Here is a 22937-nt window from a genome sequence, read left to right as displayed (position 1 = left end):
ATAAATCCTACTTTAGATCTTCAAGACTGGTTTGTGGCTCTTCATTTAGGATGACTGTTTCCATATTGCAATTCATCCAGCCCACAGGAAATACCTCACATTCCAGGTTACCTTCAATATAGAGTGCTTCCTTCCAGTCTCCACACAGTTCCAGAATATTCACCAAGAACCTAGCAGTGGCAGCTCACCTAAGGAGACAAGAGGTGTAAGTCTACCTGTACTTTAACTGGTTGATTTGGGGCAGTCACCTCAACAAGTGATCAGCTCCATCCATTTGGAACTCTTTGCTACCCTGGGTTTCAGAGTCAACAGAGAAAAGGCCACGTTTACTTCTACGCAAAGCATAGAATTCACAGGAGCTTCATTGGACTGCCCCGTGGCAAATCCTGCCCATCACCGCACAGGTTCCTCACAAAAGAATGGCCATACTGGGTCAGACCAAAGGTCCATCTAGCCCAGTATCCTGTCTTCCGACAGTGGCCAATGCCAGGTGCTTCAAAGAGAATGAACAGACCAGTAATCATCAAGCGATCCATCCCCTGTCACCCACTCCCACTTCTGGGAGACAGAGGCTCTGGACACCATTCTCAACCTTACTGAGCAATGCGAGAATTATCCAGAGACATCAATCAGGATATCATGGGACAAATGGCCTCCTGCACTAAGTAATGCAGTTTGCCAGACTTCACTTATCCTCCATGTAAGCATGGTTATGACCAGTTTATCTACCCAGCAGACACCTCATAGATATGACAATCATGGTCTCTCAGGGAGCCCTCTCCTTGGTAGATTGGTGGAAGGACCCTGCACATGTGCACAGCAGAGTGCCATTGTTACTGCCTCTGTCCACTAAACAGCTGGTGTTTGGATGCATCCACTCTTGGAAGGGATGCTCATCTGGACCATTTTAAGATGCAGGGACTATGATCTGACCCCCTCCGCCCCCAAGAATTAAATCTCCACATAATATCCTAGAGCTAAGAGCTGTTAGCCGAGTCTGCCTGGCATTCCTATTCACCATATTCTGAGGAACCACAATCCAAGTACTAAAGGACAATACTACAGCAATGTACTGCATTGGTAACCAGGGAGGGACACCCTCATTACCTCTCTGACAGAAAGCAATCCATCTCTGAGACTGGTGTATCAGCCTCCAAGTAACACCTTTTGGACCTACATTTTTCATGCTTACAGAACACCCTAGCAGATCAGTTCTGCATGTGATACACAAACATAAGCGTTCAGTTAAGAACCCATTTCTGCAAGACAGCTACATCTACAAGTGAAGATGCCCAAGGATAGACCTGTTTTCCATAGACTAGAACAAGAAATGCCAAGTATTCTGCTCTAGAGGAGGATCTGGCCTTCTGCATTCCCTGGATTTTGGGACTCATATTTACCCACTCATTCCACTGATACAGAGGATCCTGAGAAAGCTCAAAAAGGATGATAATGACAACACCAGCATGGCCCAGACAGTTCTGGTAGTCTGAGCTGATGAGCCTCCCAACACAGCCCCCAGTCACACTTGTGGTTCAGCCAGATGTAATCATACAAACTGAGGGCCAGATCCTACACTCAAACCCAGCATCACTGTACCTTGCAGCCTGATGCTGGCTGGCTAACAGCCACAGACAGAATCTACTCCGTGGAAGTCCAGAATGTTTTGGGTTGTAGCACAAATGGTTCCATTCGAGTAACTTATTCAGCTAAATTGAAGAGGTTCTCTTTTGGGCAATACAGAAGCACCTACTCCCACTAGAAAACTCGGTAGTAACTATTACTTGCTGGCCCTAATGCATTTGGGACTCTTCATTACTTCTATGGAAGACCATATGATGGCATTTTCTGCTCGTCCTCCTATTGAAGATGTCTTCACACCCAACAGTTGCTAGGTTCCTCAAGAGCTTCATGTCTTTCCTCTAGTCTGAGAAACCCTGTCCTTCTGGAACCTCATTGTGGTATTATCAGGGTTAATGAGGCCTCCCCCTGAAACTTTTATTTACCTGCTCTTTATACTACCTGTCCATGAAGGACCACCTTCTTAGCGGCTAAAACCTCATCCAGAAACATAGGACAGATCCAAGCCCTCATAGCAGGACCCTTGTTTACGGTATTCCATAAGGGCAACGTGATATTAGGACCTCACCCAAAGTTCTTTCCTAAAATTGTTATCTCAGATTTTCACCTGAATCAGGTGATCCACCTGCCAGTTTTCTTTCACAATTCTTGTGCTAGTCCGGGGGAAGTTAAATTTCACTTTAGATGTTGTTGGAATTCTCTCATTTGGACAGAACAAGACCATTCAGGAGCTTGCCTAGACTGCTTCTGGCCTTTGCTGGGGGGATGAAAAGTCAGCCTATATCCACCTAAAGATATCATATCTAAATGAAACTCGGACTGTCTTGCTCTATGAGTGTGTGTTTGGACTCATGTGTGCAGATAGGATCCATTCCATCAGAGCTCCAGCCATCTCTCCTGCTTCTCTAATAGGCATCCCAATATCTGAGATTTGCAGAGCAGCTGGCGGGAATTCTGTCCACACCTTTGCCCAGCACTACTTCTTGGTATAGGACTCCAGGTCTTACACATACTTTGACAGAGCTGTCTTACAGACATTCTTTCAGTAGACTGTGATCACCCACTTTCAGAACATGATATCACTGCTTGTGAGTCACCAGAAGTAGAGATATGGACATCACTTGAGGAAGAGTAGAGTCATTACTTACGGTATAGTAACTGGTTCTTCAAGGTATGTTGTCTATATGTACGCCATGACTCGCGTGCTATATCGGCTGGATTCTGTTTTGGTGAAGGGTGGTTGCAGCCACTCCCCCTTTACATTCTCTTCTATGCAGCACCAGAGAGGCTATGTCTAGACAGCAGTGTAAGCCTAAGGTTAGTGGGACTCAAGTCAGCTGACGTGTGTCAGGGAACCCTGGGCTTTAGCATCTACGCTGCATTTTAACCCTAGATTAAGAATTTTCTGACCCGTGCTCAAACCTAGGACTCTGAAGTCTGCACTGTAGTGCACAAATCTGAGTCAAAGTAACCCTATCCCAGTAACCCTATGCCTAACGCCCCCACCTCCAGTGTTGACACTCTGTCGACAGTGCTACACTGAAGGGCTAAACTCTCTTGCCCACCCTGTTTCCTAACTGCGGTGGTGCTATTAATGGGACTTGGGTGCCCATAAGTAGCATATGAGTACATAAACGGCATAAGTAGCTCCTTTGGTGGCTGTCTCAGTAGGATGACTGCATTTTGAGAAGGCTTCTACTGAACTACTATCTAATCTGAAAATTGGGCTCTCCAGCTCTAAGTTGAGTCATATGGCAGGAAAATGCCCATGTGCATCTGTTCTGAGGATAATTAGAACATCAGTCTCTCCAGGACTGTCAAACTATTAAAACGAAACTTTGCCATTCTTAATTTTTAAAGTGGGAAGTCTGTTTGTTTTGAAGTTTGACATAAAATGAAGTTATCAGAGGAACACAAACACACACACCCCCAGCCTGGCTGCTGCCTGCTGCAGAGTCATGAAGTGCATCCCCAGGGCTTGGGGTGCAGTATGCACCAGCAGCCCCTGAGGATCCCCTATCTCTGCTCCTGCCGCACCCTGGGAAACAGGGATAATGGATCCCCAAGAGGCTACGGGAAAGTTTTGGGGTTGGCTCCCACTCACCACCCTCACAGTGCACGCTGCCTGGCCGTCTCTGCCACACAGCCGCAGGTAGAGCAGGGGGGCCCCAGGAGCAAGGGCCATTGCGCTGGCTGCCTGCAGTACTGCTCCTCTGCTGCCAGGAACTCTGGGATATATCTGGAGGACTTCTGGGACCTAAGTCAAGCTGGGGCCACATACCCACAGGAAACCAGTAGGTCCCACCCCTAGGTCCCAGCTTAACACAGGCTTGGACCCTCCATCCTGGCAGGGTCCTTGGACCTTGGGTCTGAGCCCTAGGTTAGCACATTTGCAGTATGGATACAATGGGTGTTTGGCTTGAGCCTGGTTTTAGACCTGGGCTTAAATTGCTGTGTAGACATACCCAGAGTGTACAGGACAAGCTATGGCCTCAACAGACACGGCTGTTCAAAAACAATCCCGTTTTCTGTGCCTGGGATGTATGCACACCAGAAGTGGAATTGCATGTGGACAATACATCTTGAAGAACCTCAGTTAATGGAGGATAACCATTCTTCATAGTGCTTCAAATATAGTGTTTCAAAAATATAAAGCATATAGATGCTTATTGTTTAATTATTGCAATCTAATATCTTTGTAAATTTAATATCTTTGTAAATAATTGTACATTCACTCCCTTACATCAAAAGAAGGAATAAAAGGGGTTTTCTTAATGGTGATGTTGCAGGAACGTGAAAGCTAAACTATTCTCTAACTAATAGTGGTAACTCTTCAGCACTAGCTTGCAAAATCTTTGCTATTTCAGTTCACAGGTCTACACACAGTGCTATCCTAACACATTTTATTGTGGTTTTTATATTTCAGGTAATAGTATTCAAGAGATTAGGCAGAGAACAACAAAATGCACATTCACTATGAAATTTTCAGGGCTTTAACAAAAGTCTTCACAAAGTTTAATGCTTAGTGTATTAATCTGTTTGTTTTACCTAACACCAAAGTTGCTTTTGACTTTGTGCTTCACGTATTAAGATTCATTATGTCATTCCTTTGTTTCTAGTTCTTACATATTGTATTGTTTTTAGTGCATAAATGTTTTCCTGGTAGCATGGACAGATGTCCACTTTTTCTTTTAACATAATATCCACCTTAAAACATATTCATATCTCAGTACTCACTAATGAAGCACAGGTTAACACAATTTGCTTTTTTTTTTTTTTTCCAAATCTCTTAAGTCTCCAAATACATTCTTGTCTGATCTTGGTTTTTTTTGTTTGTTTGTTTGTATTGTAAACTCCTTGAGGCTGGGGCCATGTCTTTGTTTATGTCTTGTACAATGTTGAAATACTGTTATTTCTTACATAGAAGATCTGCAGGATTGGGCCTTTAAAGTTATGAATTACGTTGCATAATTAGGGAGGAGAAGAAATTATGAGCAATATACTTCAGAAAAGGAGGAATGTTCTAAATTGTGTATATATAAATTAACAATTTAATATTTCAAATTTTAAAGTTCTAGTCAGCTTTTTATTGCATTTTTAACCTGTTTACAGAGGACAATGAATTGCGAAGAACCTTGCAGTCTTTGGCCTGTGGGAAAGCACGAGTATTGATTAAAAATCCAAAAGGCAAAGATGTAGAAGATGGAGACAAATTCATCTTTAATGGTGACTTCAAGCATAAATTGTTTAGAATAAAGATCAACCAAATACAGATGAAAGAAACAGTATGTATTAAAATACTCGTACTCTTTCCATCTATTTTGATACTGTGCCTTGCTTACCTATATGTCCTGGCTGAGTTGACACTTCTCTGCATTTTCAGCAATATTTTTCTCATTCTGGGAGGCTTGTGTCCTAAATTGGTATGATCTCACATACCTTTCAATACATCTTAACTGTTTGGACAGTGCAGTTGAAGTATTGACATTACGTTGATTGAGCAGAACAAAAGTAATGTTGTTAACACATCAACTGTTTTTATTTGGAGAGAAGAGAGGTATTGAAATAATTATCATCCCCTCTGAGTTGGGAATATCTTTGGGAATGGATCCCAATTCTTGGGGTCAGCATGATTGATGTGTTTAATTAGCATGTCCAGTTGTTTTCCTTGTCATTAGCATATAGAACTCTTTGAAACGTACAGTCCTGGAATGATTCTCTATTTCAGAAGGCCCATATACATTAAGGTTCCATAGAAACCTCATCTGTATTAATGTATTTTTTTTAATTAAAGGAATACTGTTGTGGTTTTTTTAATTTTAGTTTGGTTTATCAAGTTAACACTTTATAAGAAATGTATGAATTTGCTTTACATATGCTTTATTTGTATCCTTGTTTTCATACAAAGCACACAGGATCTTTTATAGAGGAGAAGGCAAATACGACGCATTTATTGAAAATACAACAGTTAATATATGCTTTTTGGTCTGTCTTTCTCACACACAGTCCTGCCAGCTGATGTTTATAGTTACCAGTTCAGAGTCTGGATCAATCTAGTGGCCAGCCAGATTGGTCGCAGAGGAGAGCCGGGCTCTGTCGGTCGTGATCCGATGCCTCTGGAGCGTGGCAAGACAAACCCAAAGCCCCATGGCAGAGCACTCTGTTCTTATAGTCTTATTTTCTTTGTTGAAGTCTATGGATTTTGCTGTGTCAGTTTCTGACCGGTTACGTCTTAATTGGTGTAAACATTCCAATACACCTCCAAGAAGGCCATCCTGTCCTGGTTTAGATTTAATCAATTGTCCTTAGGGGTGTCAGCCTTCACCTCAGGGTCGTCAATCTGCCCTTCCTTCATTATGGCTTCCCTTCTTTCCTTCCTTCATTTGGCTATAACAATGACCTTCACACCTTCTTTTCCTGATGCATACATTCCTCATTCACACAAGCAATCTCTTACAGAAAACTTCAAAGGTATACAGACAGCAGTATTTTATATTCAGCAGAATACATTGTAAATCAAGCCTTGCTAAATCTTATAACTAAAACAATTCACATTGGGGCTTCAGGCCCTCAACATTCCTCTGATCTCCTTAACACAGATATAATACAAGATCCTATCTCTTACTTACTAAAACCTTAAAACAAAGAAATGTATATTTAATTAGAGTGCCTAATTTGTAATACATATAGGAAACCATAGTAGACATTATAACTTATCCTAAAACAAAAGGGTGACCATAATCAGTCATAAGGATTGTTTTGGTCTGTCATTCATTTCTGCTATTCAAAAAGGGTGATTGACAGGATAAACTCAAATCATACATTAATTCTCATAGTACAATTATAAAATCCTGCTCTAACATCCTTAATTTCCTTTAACAGCATCAGAACATCCCAGAGCCCAGGTTTTAGGTGTCTGTGCTTATGTGTCAGAAAGAGAAGAATAAATGAATATTGTTTCTTTCCACGCGTTACTTGTATATTTCCCTAAAGCTTAACCAAACATTCCGAGACAGAAGAATTGGCAATGAAAGATGACTTGATGCATATTGTCTTGTCCTTTAGGTTGAAGAACAAGTTAGCACAACTGAAAGAGTGTTTCAAGATAGACAATATCAGATTGATGCTGCTATTGTACGAATAATGAAGATGAGAAAGACGCTCTGCCATAACCTTCTTGTTTCTGAATTGTATAATCAGCTGAAATTTCCAGTAAAGGCAAGTGAACTTAATTTCCTTTAAATCCATACTAGAATTTTTTAAACTACCTGGTTCTTCATCGATTGCTCAGTCATGTCTGTTCCATATTAGGTGTATGTGCTCACCACATGCACTGGTGCTGGAAGCTTTTCCCTCAGTGGTATCCATAGAGGACTGGCTCTGACGCCCCCTGGAGCGGTGCACTCGTGCTGCGGTATAAGGGGCGCTGCCGTCTCCCCCTTCCTTCTTGCCGCCAGTGACAGTGCTGGAACGTCTGCTGCTTCGGCTAGCATTTTGTTTCATTCAGTATTTCTTCTGAATGTTTCCTGTAAAATAGTTGTAAGATAGTTAATAGTTCCCTTAGTGTTCATTCTTGTTCAGTGGTCCTGGATGGGACTTGGCCTAGGGACTGGGCATGTCCCAGTCACCAGGCTTTAAGCCTTGCTATTGTTGTAAGCGGCCTAAGCCCATCAGTGACCCGCACACACATTGTTTGAGGTGTCTAAGTGAAGGACACACAAGCGACAGGTGTCACATCTGTAAATCCTTCAAACCCCGAACAAAGAAGGAGAGAGACATCCGTCTCAGGGCGCTCCTGATGGAGTCGACATTGACTCCGACACTGGAGCAGAGGTTCAATTCAGCCCCAAGCACCACAGCGTTGGTGCGGAGCGCCCCGCCAACGCCATCTTTGATCCAGCACTGATCCCCCTCCCTGGCTCTGATCAAGAAGCTGAAGAGAACCACAAGGGGAAGATCCCTGCGCTCCCCCCACACCCCATACCACCCTCCGCGCTTTCTGTAAGGAAAAGGACAGGGCTGGAGGAGAGCCAAGACTCGTGCTGAGTGGCTCAACACCTCTGTCAGGGAGTCGGGCCCCAGCTCAAGTTCAGCGGTCCAGCTCATCCCACTCTGTGCCTGCCACCCCAGACGATGACGAGGGCCTCCGTCATCTAGATGTTCCGTCAACACCAGAGGCCCTGAAGGCAGCACAGGAGATCCTGTCGCTACCAGTGCTGCCCACATTGGCTTCGGTGGTACCTCAGTCAAAGGGTAAACCTGTCTTGGGACCTTACCGTGTGTCCGCACCTCAGCGACACCGCTCCCCATCGTGGGGGACCTCCTGCCAGCACTTGCGTGCTCTGATCTGTCATGTCTCAGAGGCAAAGAGGCAAGCTCAACAAAGCCCTTTTTGGTCTCCAGATCCTGGGCGCTGACAGCGGGATTCGAGGTGTGGCTCACCGGTAACGTGGTGCAGACCTACCAAGGCATGTGCCCCCTGGCAAGAGACCAGCCTTTCATGTCCCCAAGGCCTCGGCACTGGTCACATGAACCATCGTTTGAACGCAGCCACTGGTCACCAACCCACCCATGCCAGTTGCTGACACACGGATCCCTGCAGTTGGGGAGAACCTCCCGGCAATTGGCCCACTCCAGCTCCCGGTCCTGTTCCACGTCCCAACACTGGTTGAGCAGCGTGAGGCATAGATCACCTGTTTACTGACACCGAGTGCGAACAGTCCCTGAGTTCCCACATGAGGGACTCAGTCAGTCAGGTCAATGTTGAGGCGGCTGGCACTGCATGAAGAAGGAATGCCGGACCACTCGAGCATGGTCACATGCCAGTGCACACTCCACCTTCAGCTGCAGAACTGAGCAGGAGTCCTTGATAACGGGACAAACACTGGCGGTACCATCCACGTCATTGGCACGGCAACCAACCCCATGGGCCCAAAGCCAGTGGCCGGCAGTGGCCTGGTACCCCTGGAACCCGTGGGGATTTTCCCAGCGCTCACAGACAGTCCCCTCAGTGGTGGGGTCCTCAGATAGGCCATCGGCCTCATCATCCTGCCTGTCACCAGAGGGACTACAACCGGGGAGACTGGCTGGATCCCCTGACGCTCGCTCAGCGCATGGGGCTGTCCAGACCTCGTATCTCCAGCGCGTACTTCAGGAGGTGAAGGCTGCTTTACTGCCCACTGCTCGGGCCTACCTCGACCGGGTCCTGCGAGAGGGCATGCCCCACCCACCCTCCATCCCAGGCCCCATGGACCTTTTTATCGGGCCCCCCCGCCGTTTCACTGCGAGCCAGCTGCACAATCTGCAGCCGGTTCTGTTCCAGACTGCGCCGAGGGAACATCTGTACACGCTCGTGCTCCACACTTTTCACTACTCACTCTCGCGTCCCGCCCCAATACGAAGTGACGGGACCTCCTGCCACCTCTCGAGGGTGAGAAGCCCCGGTGGGCCAGCTTATACTCTGCCCTGGTCTCGATGGCCCCCGGGGATGTCAGTTGGCAGCTCCTTCACGGGGCTGTGAGGATGGGCTTGTACTTGGCGCAGTTTACCCCTGTCCCCAACACCTGCCCCTTTTGTGGCATGAAGGAGACCCTGGCGCACATTTATTTAGAGTGCGCCAGATTGCAGCTCCTGTTCTGGCTCCTCTTGGATCTCTTCTTGCGTTTTTGGTTGCACTTTTCTCCTCACCTGTTTATCTATGCACTCCCCATCTTTGGCCCCACAAAGTTGTGGGCTCTCCTTCTCAACCTCCTCTTGGCCCTGGCCAAACTAGCCATCTACATAACCAGGGATAGGAGGTGGGCTGACGGGATTTCCTGTGACTGTGGGGCCTATTTCCGCTCCTCCATCCGTTCATGCATCTGGGCAGAGTTCCTCTGGGCAGCATCCGCTGGCTCCCTTGACACCTTAGAGGAGCAGTGGGTGCTGTCTGGGGTTCTCTGCTCGGTATCCCCATCAGGTTCCCTTCATTTAGCCCTATGACCTCACCCCTGATCCTGTTTTTTTCATTGGTTGTCCCATGCAATTATTTGGTATCACAGACCTGTGGATCCTCCCCTTAGGCTGGGGGGAGGTCCTTTAGCAGTGGGTGGGCTTTGCCTGCCCACTTCCTGGATACCAACAGGACCAGAGGTGGAGGCCCCAGAAGACAGAACTTCCCAGGCCCATGAGCAGACAGGGAAACAGCCGGCTGGACCATCAAGCAATGTTGTCGTCATCTTCATTGTTGCTGGACGAAGCCATCATAGGTACCCTTCACCCAGTTCCACAAGATGATGCCAAGGCACATAAGGAACTACTGAAGAGGAACTACTACATCTTCTGCTCCACGGCACCTGCCCCTGCATGAATCACATATTATTAATGCTCTGTGGCAAACCCCCTCTTCCCTGCCCCCCGTTTCGAAAAGGACTGAATGTAAATACGTTGTGCCAGCTAAAGGCCAGGAGTATCTCTGCACCCTCCCAGGCCCAAAGTCTCTTGTAGTTGAGGCTGTTAATCAAAGAGAGAGGCAGCGGCAACCTGGTCCTATGCCTAAAAATAAAGACTCGAAGAGACTGGATCTGTTTTGGTGAAAGATTTATTCATCTTCCAGCCTTTAGTTGAGAATGGCCAGCCACCAAGCCCTCCTTGGCCGCTGTGATTACAACATGTGGCAGGCAATGGCCAAGTTCGAGGTTTTGCTTCCCGAAGGGTCCAAGAAGGAATTCTGGGTGATCCTCAAGGAGGGCACCAGGGTGGCCCTCCATGCAGCTTCAGATGCGGCTGACTCTGTGGCTCACACCATGGCCTCGGCCATCTCGAGGCTGAGGGCATCCTGGCTGCTCCTCTCGGGTCTGTCGACAGAAGTTCAGCCGTGAATGCTGGACCTTCCCTTCGACGGCAGGCCCTGTTTGCGGAACAAACAGATAGTAAGCTGCATGGGCTCAAGGACTCCCGTACTACCCTAAAAACTGTAGGGTTTTATGTCCCTGGTCCAGTCCGTAAGTGGTTCAAACCACAGCCAGCTCATGGCAGGAGCCATCCCACAAAAAGAGCAGGGGCTACAAATGCCAGCCGAGCCACCCACTCCCTCTCTCCGCCTAATCAGGCTTGACCCACAATAAGCAGGGGAGCAAGCGGGTATTTTTAGGGTGCACTCAAAGGCAACCTACGAGACTATACCCCAAATCTATCTTTCCCGCCTTTCTCCAACTGCCTTTCTTTTTTCCTCCTGGCATGGACCACCATAACCTCGGACTGCTGGGTCCTCAGTACAGTGGCGTGAGGTTATAGCCTACAGTTACTGTCTACCCCCACCCCCCTTCACCGTCCCTCTTTAGGGACTCCCTCACAAGAGTTTCCTCGCACAAGAGGTAGAAGGTTTCCTGCAGCTGGGTGTGGTGGAAGAGGTTCTCTGTGAGAACAGGAATAAGGGGTTCTATTCCCAGTACTACTTAATCCCAAAAGCCAGAGGTGGTCTACGCCCCATCCTGGACTTACGAGACCTCAACAAATACCTAAAGTTGAGGTTCCGCATGGTCTCTCTAGCCTCCTCCATCCCCTCCCTGGATCCAGGAGACTGGTATGCTGCCCTCGACTTGACATACTTTCATATAGTAATCTTCCAAGGACACAGACGCTTTCTACGCTTCATGTTGGGATTGGACCACTACCAATTTGCAGTCCTCCCTTTGGCCTAGTGACAGCACCAAGGGTGTTTTACCAAATGTATGTCAGTGGTAGCAGCTTACCCCAGGCGTCGGGGTATCCAGATCTATCCGTACCTCGACGACTGGCTGGTCAAAGGTCAGTCCAGGTCAAAAGGGATGTTGTGGTGCTGCAGGCCGCATACCGATCCGGGGCCTGCTGGTAAACGACAAAAAGTCGATGTTAGTTCCAGTGCAGAGAATAGAGTTGATCGGCGCAGTGCTCTACTCCACCTGTGCCAGAGCATTTCTGCCGCAGGAGAGGTTCCAAGCATTGGTGGACCTCTGCATGGGAGTCTCCATGTTCCCCCAGGCCACGGCCAGGGTTTGTCTGGGCCTGCTGGGACACAAGTACATATGTTGTCCACCATGCCAGGTTCCTAATATGGAATGGACATGAGCAACACATCTCGAAGAACACCAGTTACAGAAGAGGTCTTTTTCATTAATTTTTCTATTCTTTCCTATCCTTCTAAAAAACGAGAAAAATAAGTAAATAGTGTAGGATTTAATGGTTGAATCAAAATCAGAGATTAAAATGTTAAAATACGTTTTCTTTAACAATGAGGGGGGGAAAAGTCAGCAGGTTTTATCAGGATTTTATATATATATTTAGAAATGCATTTTTAATTTGACGTATTTTGTTATACAATTTTTAAAATAAAGATTACTGTCCTCATTTTATTAGTAGGATTGAAAATTAAAAAGTTCTTTTTATATTTCATTTATATTACTTAATACCAATTTGATCTTTTCTTATAGCCTGGAGACTTGAAAAAAAGAATTGAATCTCTCATAGATAGAGACTATATGGAGAGAGACAAAGACAACCCCAATCAATACCACTATGTTGCATAATGGAGAGAACTTTTTTTCCTAAGAAAACACCAGAATAATGTATTCAGGACTTTGAATACCTGTGCTGTTTCCAGACTTTACTTTTAGCAGATCTCAAGTTGATGTATACTATTCAACCAGTTTGCATGCACTGGTGTGGATGAGACAGAAAGGAAATGTTTCTTGGATCATCCTTGTCAAGACTCTTTAGTGATTTTTAAATGGCACGTTTTTTAGTTTTTAGTTCTTCCATTTGTTCTTTTGAGTTCAAGATATGTTTGTTCTACTTTGTTTAAAATTAACTTTTGAAGTTGGAAGAGAAGGTAAAAAAATACTCTGTTTTTCTGGCTTATTTATGTATGTGTTCATGACTGCACATCCATAAAGACCCTTAATGCTGCATTCTTTAGCTACAAAAATCACTCGGGTATCTTTTAAAACCTCTTTTAATTAATTAACCCTTATGTACAAACACTCAGTGAATTTTTGAAATTATGCACCATGATACTGTTATATTCATGTTTGTTTAGTTTCTTTCAAAATAGTTTTAAACTTCAGTCTGGTTTGGATAAATCAGGTTTTGAAGTCAAATCTTTAAAGTGCCAAGAGGACAACTGAATTAAAATGTCTGTAGTGAGCTGTCAGATTATTAGCTAAGGTATTCATTTGTGGAATATTTTGCTCTAGGGCACGTGATTTGTATCACTGTTTATGTAAAACTTCAGTATAATTTAGTTTTGTCTTTAGAGACGAATATAGGATAATTACTGTACAGTGCACTCAATACAAGAAGAGAAGAGATTTCAAAGGCGTTACAGTCTCGATGTTGTGAAAGCATAGATTTATGGATTTTGTGAGTTCCCTGTTACATATTGTATATATGTAAGTTGATTTGAATTAAAGAATGAAGGACATGTAGATCTGTTAGATAATTGTAACTATAAGAAAGATACTTTTTGGTGGTAATATTTACAAGTCTGTTTTATTTTACAGGATTTGCATAATGGTGTTTCATTCTGATTAAAAGCTACCAAAGGAATTTTGATCATGGCCTAATGAGAATTTAACTAAGCAATATGTTCTTGAAAATAACTTCCTAAATTTATGTAATATGATTTTTGTGCATAAATTATAAGTCCATGACCCCTTCTTAAGAATCCATTGCTAAAAGTTGACATCTTCTGGTTTCTATATTAAAGTCCTCATTCTGTCATCTGGTCTCATGAATTATATTGCATTCTTTGAATTAATTTTGTTCCCTTTCCTCTGTGTTAGAAACTAAACCCCTTATCATATGTTTAGTACAACAAATGTATTTAAAAGCTATTTAATATTGTAATTTAATGTAGACATATTTTAACTTGCTTCAATATTTAAATCTTTTGTTAAATCAAATAAAATCTCATTGATATGTATTAAATATTAATTTCTTAGCCACTATGTGAATTTGGCACTTAATCTCAATCTGTCATTGAAGATTAATTAACAGACCTAACTTTTAACTAATTGATGTATTCCCTATTCACATCACAACCAGCCAAAGTCAGTTTGCTAAAACATACTGCTGTTTGTGGGTTTTTTTTTTTAAATAAAAAGCTTTATGTGATAAACACACAAGTATAACAGGGGCAGAGGTTTCATCAGACTAAGGATTTGTGAATGATAGGCAGTAATCCAGTAATTTCTGCTATTTGAACAATGCTCTCTACCTCAGGGGTTCTTAACCTTTTTCTTTCTGAGCCCTCCCCAGTACGCCCCCCCCATATAAAAACTCCACCACCCACCTTGTCACAACTACTGTTTTTCTGCATATAAAAGCCAGGGCTGGCAGTGGGGGTACCAAGCAGAGCAATTGCCTGGGGCCCCACACCACAATCCCCCTCTCCCCCCACAAAGTTACATTGCTCAGGCTTTGGTTTCTGCCCTGAGTGACAGGCTCAGGGCCCCAGACTTCAGCCCCATGCAGTGGAGCTTCAGCTTTCTGCCCTGGGCCCCAGCAAGTCTAATGCTGGCCGGGCTTGGCAGACCTGAAACCTTCTTGCAACCCCCCACCTCTCCCAGGGGCCCCTGGGCCCTTGATTGAGAACCACTGCTCTCCCTTATCTTTCCTACCCTCCACCCAAAAAATAAACTCTTCTAACTTTGACTAATGTTTGATTAAAAACAAATCGTTAACAAAAATTGATGCTGTTACATATTTTCATCAACAAATGAAATGACTCTCCCTGTGGAAGCAAGGTAATTGACAGACAAGAATTCTGAGCTATGTAATTAAAAAAAACAACCTACTAAGAGACTGGTATTTGTTAGCCAAATTACTCACTTGTATAGCAATAAAAGATTTTTTAGAATCCTTTTTTGTTAGAATTTTTGCAGCCCAAACAAATGGCTAAGCATTTTAAAACTAATACATTTGCATCCAAGTCATTAGTGACCGAAGTTGTCGTACTGTTTAGTGGTTTATGTGAAATGAGATGATCTTAGTACAGTTTCTCGTGTTTACATCACAATGAGGTCAAGTATCAGAGGGGTAGCCGTGTTAGTCTGGATCTGTAAAAGCAGCAAAGAATCCTGTGGCACCTGGTAGACTAACAAACGTTTTGGAGCATGAGCGTTCGTGGGTGAATACCCACTTTGTCAGATGCATGGAATTTTTCCAAGGGGCAAGTATATATATGCTAGCAAGCTAGAGATAAGAGGTTAGTCAATCAGGAGAGAGAGAGCCCTGTTCGAGTAGTATGAAAACAAGGAGGTACACATGGTCTGTAATGCACATTCACAGTTTTGTTTACTGCGCTGATGTGTCAATTTGCACATGAACTAAGCTCAGAGTTCTCTGTAAGCTGGTCCTGAAGTTTTTTTGCGTCAGGATGCTACCTAAGCTCTCTATAGTGTGGCCAGGGAGTTAAAGTGCTCTCCTACAGTTTGTATACCATTCCTAATATCTATTCTGTCCATTTATGTTTCCATAGAGACTGTAATTTGGCTAATGTACACAGCAAGGGGCATTGCTGACATATGATGGCGTATATCATTGGTGACGTGCAGGTGAATGAACCGGATGTGTGGCTGATCTGGTTAGTCCTGTGATGGGTCGCTGGTGTAGATATGGCAGATTGCATTGAGGGTTGCATGGATGGTTCCTGAGCTGAGTTACTATGTGCGGTGTGCCCCCCCCAACGCACAAAAGAAGAACTCCACATGGTTCTCTGAGGGTCGAAATACAGTCTGACCTATACTATTGATGCTCCGCTACATCCCACAGCAGAAATTGTGGAAAACAACATCGCTTGCCTAGTGCAGAACCAATGCATCACACCTCAGAAACCACCTGACATCATCATCAAAGAGGCTGATAAAGAGGCGCTGTTTCATCATGAACAGGTTGACTACCAAAAGGAGCCGCCAGACAACTCTCAAACCAGATTCTACAGCCACTTCCTCGATTTCACTGAGGATACACTTAAAACTGCACCATCTACTCAGACACTCCTACACTAACACCAGAACAAATCAACATACCTTAGAGCCCCGACCAGGTTTCATCTACTACCAAGACCACAAACCGAAATCCTGGACCTCCATCACTCAGCATTGCACTCTCACTGAAGGACTGTCTGGATATGTGGAGACTCACTCAACCATCACCAGCACCCCTCTATCTCGCTGACACTACTGATTCCTGAGGAACTCACAATGCATTGGGACCTGCGATCAGAAAACCCATCCTAGCCACCGATGGAGTAGAGGCCTCTACACAAACATCCCACACACAGATGGAATACACGCTCAGCACAGTAACCTGATGATGCCATCAGCACAAACTAGCTGCCGGAGCTGTCTTTACCTCACACACTATTTCAAATTATATGACAATACTATCTCCAGATCAGTGAGCACCGCTATGGGCAATCGCAGGCCCGCCACAATTATGCCAATATTTTACGGCGAGCGAACAACGCTCCTCAGTCTCATCCACTCGCCTTCCTACATATGCACACTGATGACGCTCACATCATCTGGACCCATGGGAAGGATACTCGGAAAAATTAACACCATTTCAACAGCTTCCACCCCACTAACCAAACTCCAGCCTGGACCAATTTACACGGGATCACATTCTAGAGAATGGTGAAATAATGATGGTCACATACCACCAACCCTATACCAAAAACCTACGACGCGATGCCTACCTCAGCCTCCAGCTTCCATCCCGGGCACATCACACCATCCATTGTCTACAGCAAGCAAATGTACAACCACATCTGCTCTAACCCCCACAGAGACCAACACCAACAAAATCTCCACAAGCATTGTCAAAACTGCAATACCTGCACGAGGAAAGGAAAGAAACAGATCATTCAAGCACGATGGCTCCAAAGCCTCTGCTGCAAGACAAACCCAAGAAAGAACAACAGACTCCATCCATACATACAGTCCACAAAACCCTCCCATCGCACATCAATGGATCACAACCCATCTGGACAATGATCCCACACTTCACGGCTTGGGGGCAGGCCAGTCCTCGCCCACAGAAACCTTGCCAACCTGAAACATATCTCACAGTACACATTCGCACCATAGTAACTCTAGACCTCAGGAAAAAAACCCATCGCACAAACCTCGATGCCAACTTCTGCCCACATACTACACTAGCAACCCATCACAGGACCTAACCAAATAGCCAACCACACGGTATCATTCACTGCACGTCCACCAATGTAATATACGCTCATCATATGTCAGCAATGCCCCCTTCTGCTGAGTACTCAGCCAAATGGACAGTCCTCTAGGAAAAGGATAAATGGACACAAATCAGATATTAGGAATGGCATATATACAAAAACCTATAGGAGAGCACTTCAACCTCCTGGCCACACTATAGCAGTGACCTTAAGTGTGCCTCCTGCAGCAAAAAACTTCAGGACCAGACTCATAAAGAGAAACTGTGAGCTTTAGTTCATTGTAATTTGATACATCACCTCAGGATTAACAAAACTGTGAATGGCTGCCAATTACAGAACCACTTTCCCTCCCTTGTTTTCACACTCAACTCAGAACAGGCCTCTTCCTCCTCCTCCCGACTGAACTAACCTCATACCTAGCTTGCTGGCATATAATATTGCCCCTGAAAGATTTCCACTGCAGCTCCTGACAAATGGGTATTACCCACGAAACTCATCTCCAAAACGTCTGTTATCTATAACGTGCCACAGGTGCCTTTGCTGCGAGTCACAATGAGGATTTGTTGCAGTGACTGAGACTGAAGGGTACATCTGTGGCCACTATTGATAGTGTGTATGGTAATATTGTACAATAATACTGTATTGTTAGTAGGTACCAGATAACACATCTCTAGTAGAGAGACAATATCTTTATTCACCATAGGTAGTCAGGATATATAACATGATAAGTAATAGATCACCATGATTAAATTGTCTAAATTAGCACAAACAGTAATCCCATTTAACTCCATATCCTCTGCTGCAGAATACATTCAAACACTACGATAAGTCGTCTTAGATGCTTTTTTAAAAACTGGGAATTCTATCCTTAATATCTATAAGAGAAAAGTGCTCTTAGGACTTCAATGAGGATCAGCAGTATCACCAACAGTGTTTAGCTTCTTGCAATGCGCGCTAGAATATAACGATCCAACCAACAATGAAAAGTAATACCATGATCTGCCGAGGTGGAGGCGGTTGAGAGTGGATTCTTGGCGAGGGTTGTGGAGAGGGAGAGAAAGAGTAACTTCACTTACATTAACTCCTCGCTTAACATTGTATTAATACCTGAAAAATGCACATTTAAGTGAAATGATGTTAAGCGAATCCAATTCCCCATAAGAATAATGGAATAAGGGGCTATTGCGTAGCTAAGTTGCGTATCATAATCGAAACCCCCCCCCCCCCCCGTAGTTGTACCCAGGCAGACGCACATCTTGTGTGTGAAGATGAAATGCACGCTGACACCTTTAAGAAGCTACCACTCTTAAGTGCCCCGGCTTTCCATTCCTTAGGTTCCCACGCTCGATATGGAGAAGTGGGTAGTGGGGTGAAGACAGGGGGCGAGGGACACCTGACAACTTAACTCTCCTCTTCTCCCCCCACCCCCACCCCACAAACAGGAGGCTGGGGGAGCAGCTCCAAGGCAGAGAGCAGGAGCAGCACATGGAAGTGGGGAAAGGGATAGCTGCAATTGGTAGCCTACTGGCAGCTGCTGCACAGGGAACTTAAGGGAGCGGGGGGCTGCTGATCCACCCTGGTTCCAAGCCCCCACCAGCTAGTTGCAACAGGCTGGTCTTCCTGCAAACAGTGGACAAAGCAGGCCCAAACGTTAGAAGGGAGCATTGCACAACTTTAAAACGAGCATGTTCCTTAATTGATCAGCAACATAATGAAACAAGTTAACTGGAGTGACTTTAAGTGAGGAGTTACTGTACTAGGAAGAGGGTATGTTGAAGCATGCTACCTCTATCCATCACCTATCTAAAAGCCCCCAGTAAGACTACAGAAAAGCAGTTTAGGACATAAACGTTTCTCCCAGGACTGAGTAATTTAGTGGGGGCACCCATGATGAGGAAAGTGACCAAGTGATGTACCTCTCTGATGAAGGGTCAGGCAGTAGTGCTCACCCTCTTTCATTCTCTGCACCATGAAACGTAAATACTCTCAGGTCTGGGGTATTGGAAGCAGAAAAATCCTACCACAATGTATTGAGATACTGATTTATAATACAAGATATTACTAAAACAGAATTTCAGTGGTAAAACAAATAGTTCTAAAGCATGAGCGAGAGAATATCCTTTAACCAAGCTGGGCAGGAAAAACAATCATATTACGACATGATTGAATGTCCTGTGCTCCATATCTTCTTTTCCGCTACAGCATCTCGCTATCTTTATGACAACACATTTTTATGGACTAAAAGGTAGAGCCAATAAATTGACTACACTTGCAGTTTGATATTAAGAACATTCAAGAGACTGCATAACCAAGCTCAGCCAAATTTATTGTCTAAAGACAAAACACGCTACAGTGCATGAAAAAGTTAATACATCATCAATCCTTCCTGGGAACTGAAGTCTCGCAGTATGTTCAGTTCATCTTAGACAGAGAATGTGCTTCCCAAATGCCCCTTTAAACTGGCCATCTTTTATAGCATAGCTGTTTACAAGTAACAGCACTTAAACTTCAACAAGCCAGCTTTGTCTTTGATGCCTCCTTGTACTTTCCCATCTTTCGTTTGAATATTAAATACCAAATGTTATGAAGATACTCCCTAATACAAAGCGTTCATAAATCTTTCATTATTTCCTTGTACTACATTGTACCTTTGTTTCATAATGCTCAAATATCTAACTTTTGACAGTTTTTGTATTTGCTTAAGCCAAGTGCTGAGCTATGTGTCTCTCAGGGCCTCATGGGATATATGCCTAAGCATAAATGAGCAAAAATATGCAGTGTACAACTTAGCATAGTTACCCAGCAGACACATATATGGTATTTATATAATAAATAGCTATACATGTGGTGTATATAAACATTACCTAAATGCACTGGCTAACACTACTTTGCTGCTTTTCTGTACTGGGTTATCTGAAGAAGTCTTAATAGAATTTTCTAGTTTTTCAAAACACATGAATTTTAGAAAAATCTATAAATCCTAAGTATCAGAGGGGTAGCTGTGAATCTGTAAATCTTATAAATCCTAAACTATAACCCCTTCTCCCTTTTTTTTAAAGTATGCAAAAGTGCAGTTAACTTCACACAAACAACCTCAACTAGGTTCCCTTAACCTAGAACTATGAAGCATAGCTATCCATTATATGGTCATCTTCAGTGTCTATTGAAACTTTCAATATCTTTTAATAATACACTGATTGTGTAGCCTTGACCTTCATTAGGGTTATCTTTTAACAATTTCTGATTAGGCAAAATCAGACTGAGACATTTCCCATAGTTCACAAAGATTCCATGTGGGCAAGGTAATCTCTTTTATTGAACCAACATCTGTCGGTGACAGAGACAAGCTTTTGCGCTTTCACAAAGGTTGGTCCAATAAAATGTACTACCTCATCCACCTTGTCTTTCTAATATCCCTGGGACCAACATGGTTATAACAACACTGCATACAAAGATTCCATGGGTTGTACAAAGAGTTAGTGTATCTCTATATCCAAACAGCTAGATCATGTGAGATTAAATTATGGTACTATATGGAAATTTCAAAGGTTATGTTGATGGAACACAGAGATATCAGACATGTATGAAACACAATATGAATGCTCTACAGCTCACATTTCTAATAGGCCACCTGTGAAGTATAAATATTGTGTCTTTAAATGTAAAGCTAGAAGGGAAAATGAAAGGCTGACAGAACAAAGGGGGCTCAGTTAAAAGTTGTGATTTTCCATAGTTTCCAACATGCAGTCCTTTTGTTTTTATAAAGTGGAATCAATCTTAAAATGAACCTCAAGTTTCTACCGAGTTTTGGAAGCTGATGCAAACCTTCTCTTAAGGAAGATTTTTGGCTGAAGAAGTGGCAGATAGTTTCAGCTTTAACCAGGGCCAGCTTTAGGAAGTCCGGGGCCCAATTCAAACAGTTTCAATGGGGCCCCAGCAGGGATGACTTAAAAAACAACAAAAAACACATGGGGCTTGTACTCACTGGGCCGTGCACCGAGTCTTCGGCGGCACTTCGGCAGCTGGTCCCTCACTCGCTCCAGGTCTTTGGCTGCACTGAAGGACCCATCGCTGAAGTGCCGCTGAAGACCCGGAGCGCCGCCAGGTGAGTAAATATTAAAAAGGTGCCTCTAGCCAGGGAAGGGATTCTTACTGGGCACGGGGCCCGATTCAGGGAAATTGGTGCAATAGGCCTAAAGCTGGCCCTGGCTTTAACTTACGGTTAAATATTAGTTCTTTGAGTGATTGCTCATGTGCATTCCACAAGAGGTGTGTGTGCTCGCCACATGCACCAGTGCCAAAAGTTTTTACCGTAGCAGTACCTGTAGGGGAGTGCCCTAAGCAACCCCTGGAGTGGTACCTCTATGGTGCAGTATAAGGGGTGCTGCATGCTCCCTCCACCCTCAGTTCCTTCTTGCTACCAGTAAAGGTCATCTGAACTGCTCTGCCACTGCGTGGCTGCAGCTTCCCTCTTGGACTCTTAGTTCATAGTTAGTAGTACCTACAGTTAAAGTAGTTTAGTTCAGTTAGTTTAGTGTGCCCAGGTAGGGGCATGCCCCATGCCCTGGATTTTAAGTTGTGCAATACTTAACAAGCAGCCAATGAACACTTCAATCTCCCTGGCCACTGAATAACAGACTTAAAAGTGGCAATTCTTCAACAAAAAAAACTTCAAAAACAGACTCCAACGTGAAACTCCAGAACCAGAATTAATTTGTGAACTGGACACCATCAAATTAGGCCTGCATAAAGACTGGTAGTGGATGAGTTACTACAGAAACTAATTTCCCCATAGTGATTTCCCCCTACTGTTACTCTCACCTTCCTGTCACCTGTTTGAAATGGACCACGCTGATTACATTGCCCTTATTACCATCACAAAAGTGAGCTCTTCCCTTGCTATTCTACTTTTGAGAATAGCCCACTTCCACTTTACTTGAATTGTCTCATTAACACTGACCTTCCTCGCCACTTGGTAAGGCAACGCCCATATTTTCATGTGTTGCGTATATATCTTCCCACTGTATTTTCCATGCCCTGCAGCCAATGAAGCGGTTCTAGCCCATGAAAGCTTATGCCCAAATAAATTTGCTAGGCTCTAAGGTGCCACAGGGACTCCTTGTTTGTTTTGCTGATACAGACTAACACGGCTGCGAACCAAGCAGTTTTCTTACTGACTCTTAGCTCCCTGCTGCCCAGCTGCACACACAGCCCCTGCCTTTCTAAGCGGCCCCCAGTGAAACCCACCTGCCCCCCTCATGGGGCTTGCGGACCAGCCTTGCAGGTGCCCTGCTCTGTCTTGGGCAGTGGCCCCTATTGTTTCAACTGACTCCACCAAGGCGCTTAATTGCTTCCTCCCTCCCTCTGACAGGCCGGCCCGCGCCAGGCTGTGCTCCCGCCACCTCTCTGATGGGAGTGGGGAGGGGTCACTCCGGCTGTACAGACGGAGCCACGCGCAGGCGCAGAGTTCAGGGCACGCGCTGTCGCGGGGGGCCGGGCACTATAGAACACGGGATGGCGCAGATGGAGGACTGTACCACGTGGGTGCAGAGCAGGTCCGCGGCCAGGGTAGGAAACCTGCCAAGACCGAGGGGGCGGGGGAAGGGCAGCTTCCCCGCCAGCTCGTACCTTCTCGCGATATTCTCCC

At 44.6% G+C, this 22937-nt stretch overlaps 1 protein-coding gene and 1 long non-coding RNA gene across 5 annotated transcripts in view; one reads left to right on the top strand and one right to left on the bottom strand.

Annotated features, from left to right (window-relative positions):
- The window catches only part of CUL4A (cullin 4A), an 87178-nt gene extending 73127 nt beyond the window's left edge, over positions 1-14051 (top strand). For both annotated transcript variants that reach the window (XM_075061467.1, XM_075061468.1), the window contains 3 exons: positions 5194-5366; positions 7147-7299; positions 12531-14051. In XM_075061467.1, the coding sequence (XP_074917568.1) occupies positions 5194-5366; positions 7147-7299; positions 12531-12626 (422 nt within the window). In that variant the 3' untranslated portion in view covers positions 12627-14051. The remainder of the gene's footprint in view (positions 1-5193; positions 5367-7146; positions 7300-12530) is intronic.
- Positions 10643-22933, bottom strand: LOC116823350 (uncharacterized). Of its 3 annotated transcripts, none has more exons than XR_012654991.1 (3): positions 22919-22933; positions 11814-11928; positions 10643-10969 (listed from the first exon to the last, which is right to left on the bottom strand). It is a non-coding gene; the product is annotated as an uncharacterized LOC116823350 (long non-coding RNA). The 3 variants fall into 3 exon arrangements; XR_004373396.2 differs by lacking the exon at positions 22919-22933 and adding an exon at positions 22828-22908; XR_012654990.1 differs by lacking the exon at positions 22919-22933 and having other exon boundaries at positions 11814-12500.
- Positions 22934-22937: the final 4 nt, after the last annotated feature.

This window comes from Chelonoidis abingdonii, chromosome 1, assembly GCF_003597395.2.
Source record: "Chelonoidis abingdonii isolate Lonesome George chromosome 1, CheloAbing_2.0, whole genome shotgun sequence".
In the NCBI taxonomy this organism is placed as follows: Eukaryota; Metazoa; Chordata; order Testudines; family Testudinidae; genus Chelonoidis; species Chelonoidis abingdonii.
The sequence above is the reverse complement of the archived record's forward strand: the minus strand, read 5'-3'. Positions and strand labels throughout refer to the sequence as shown.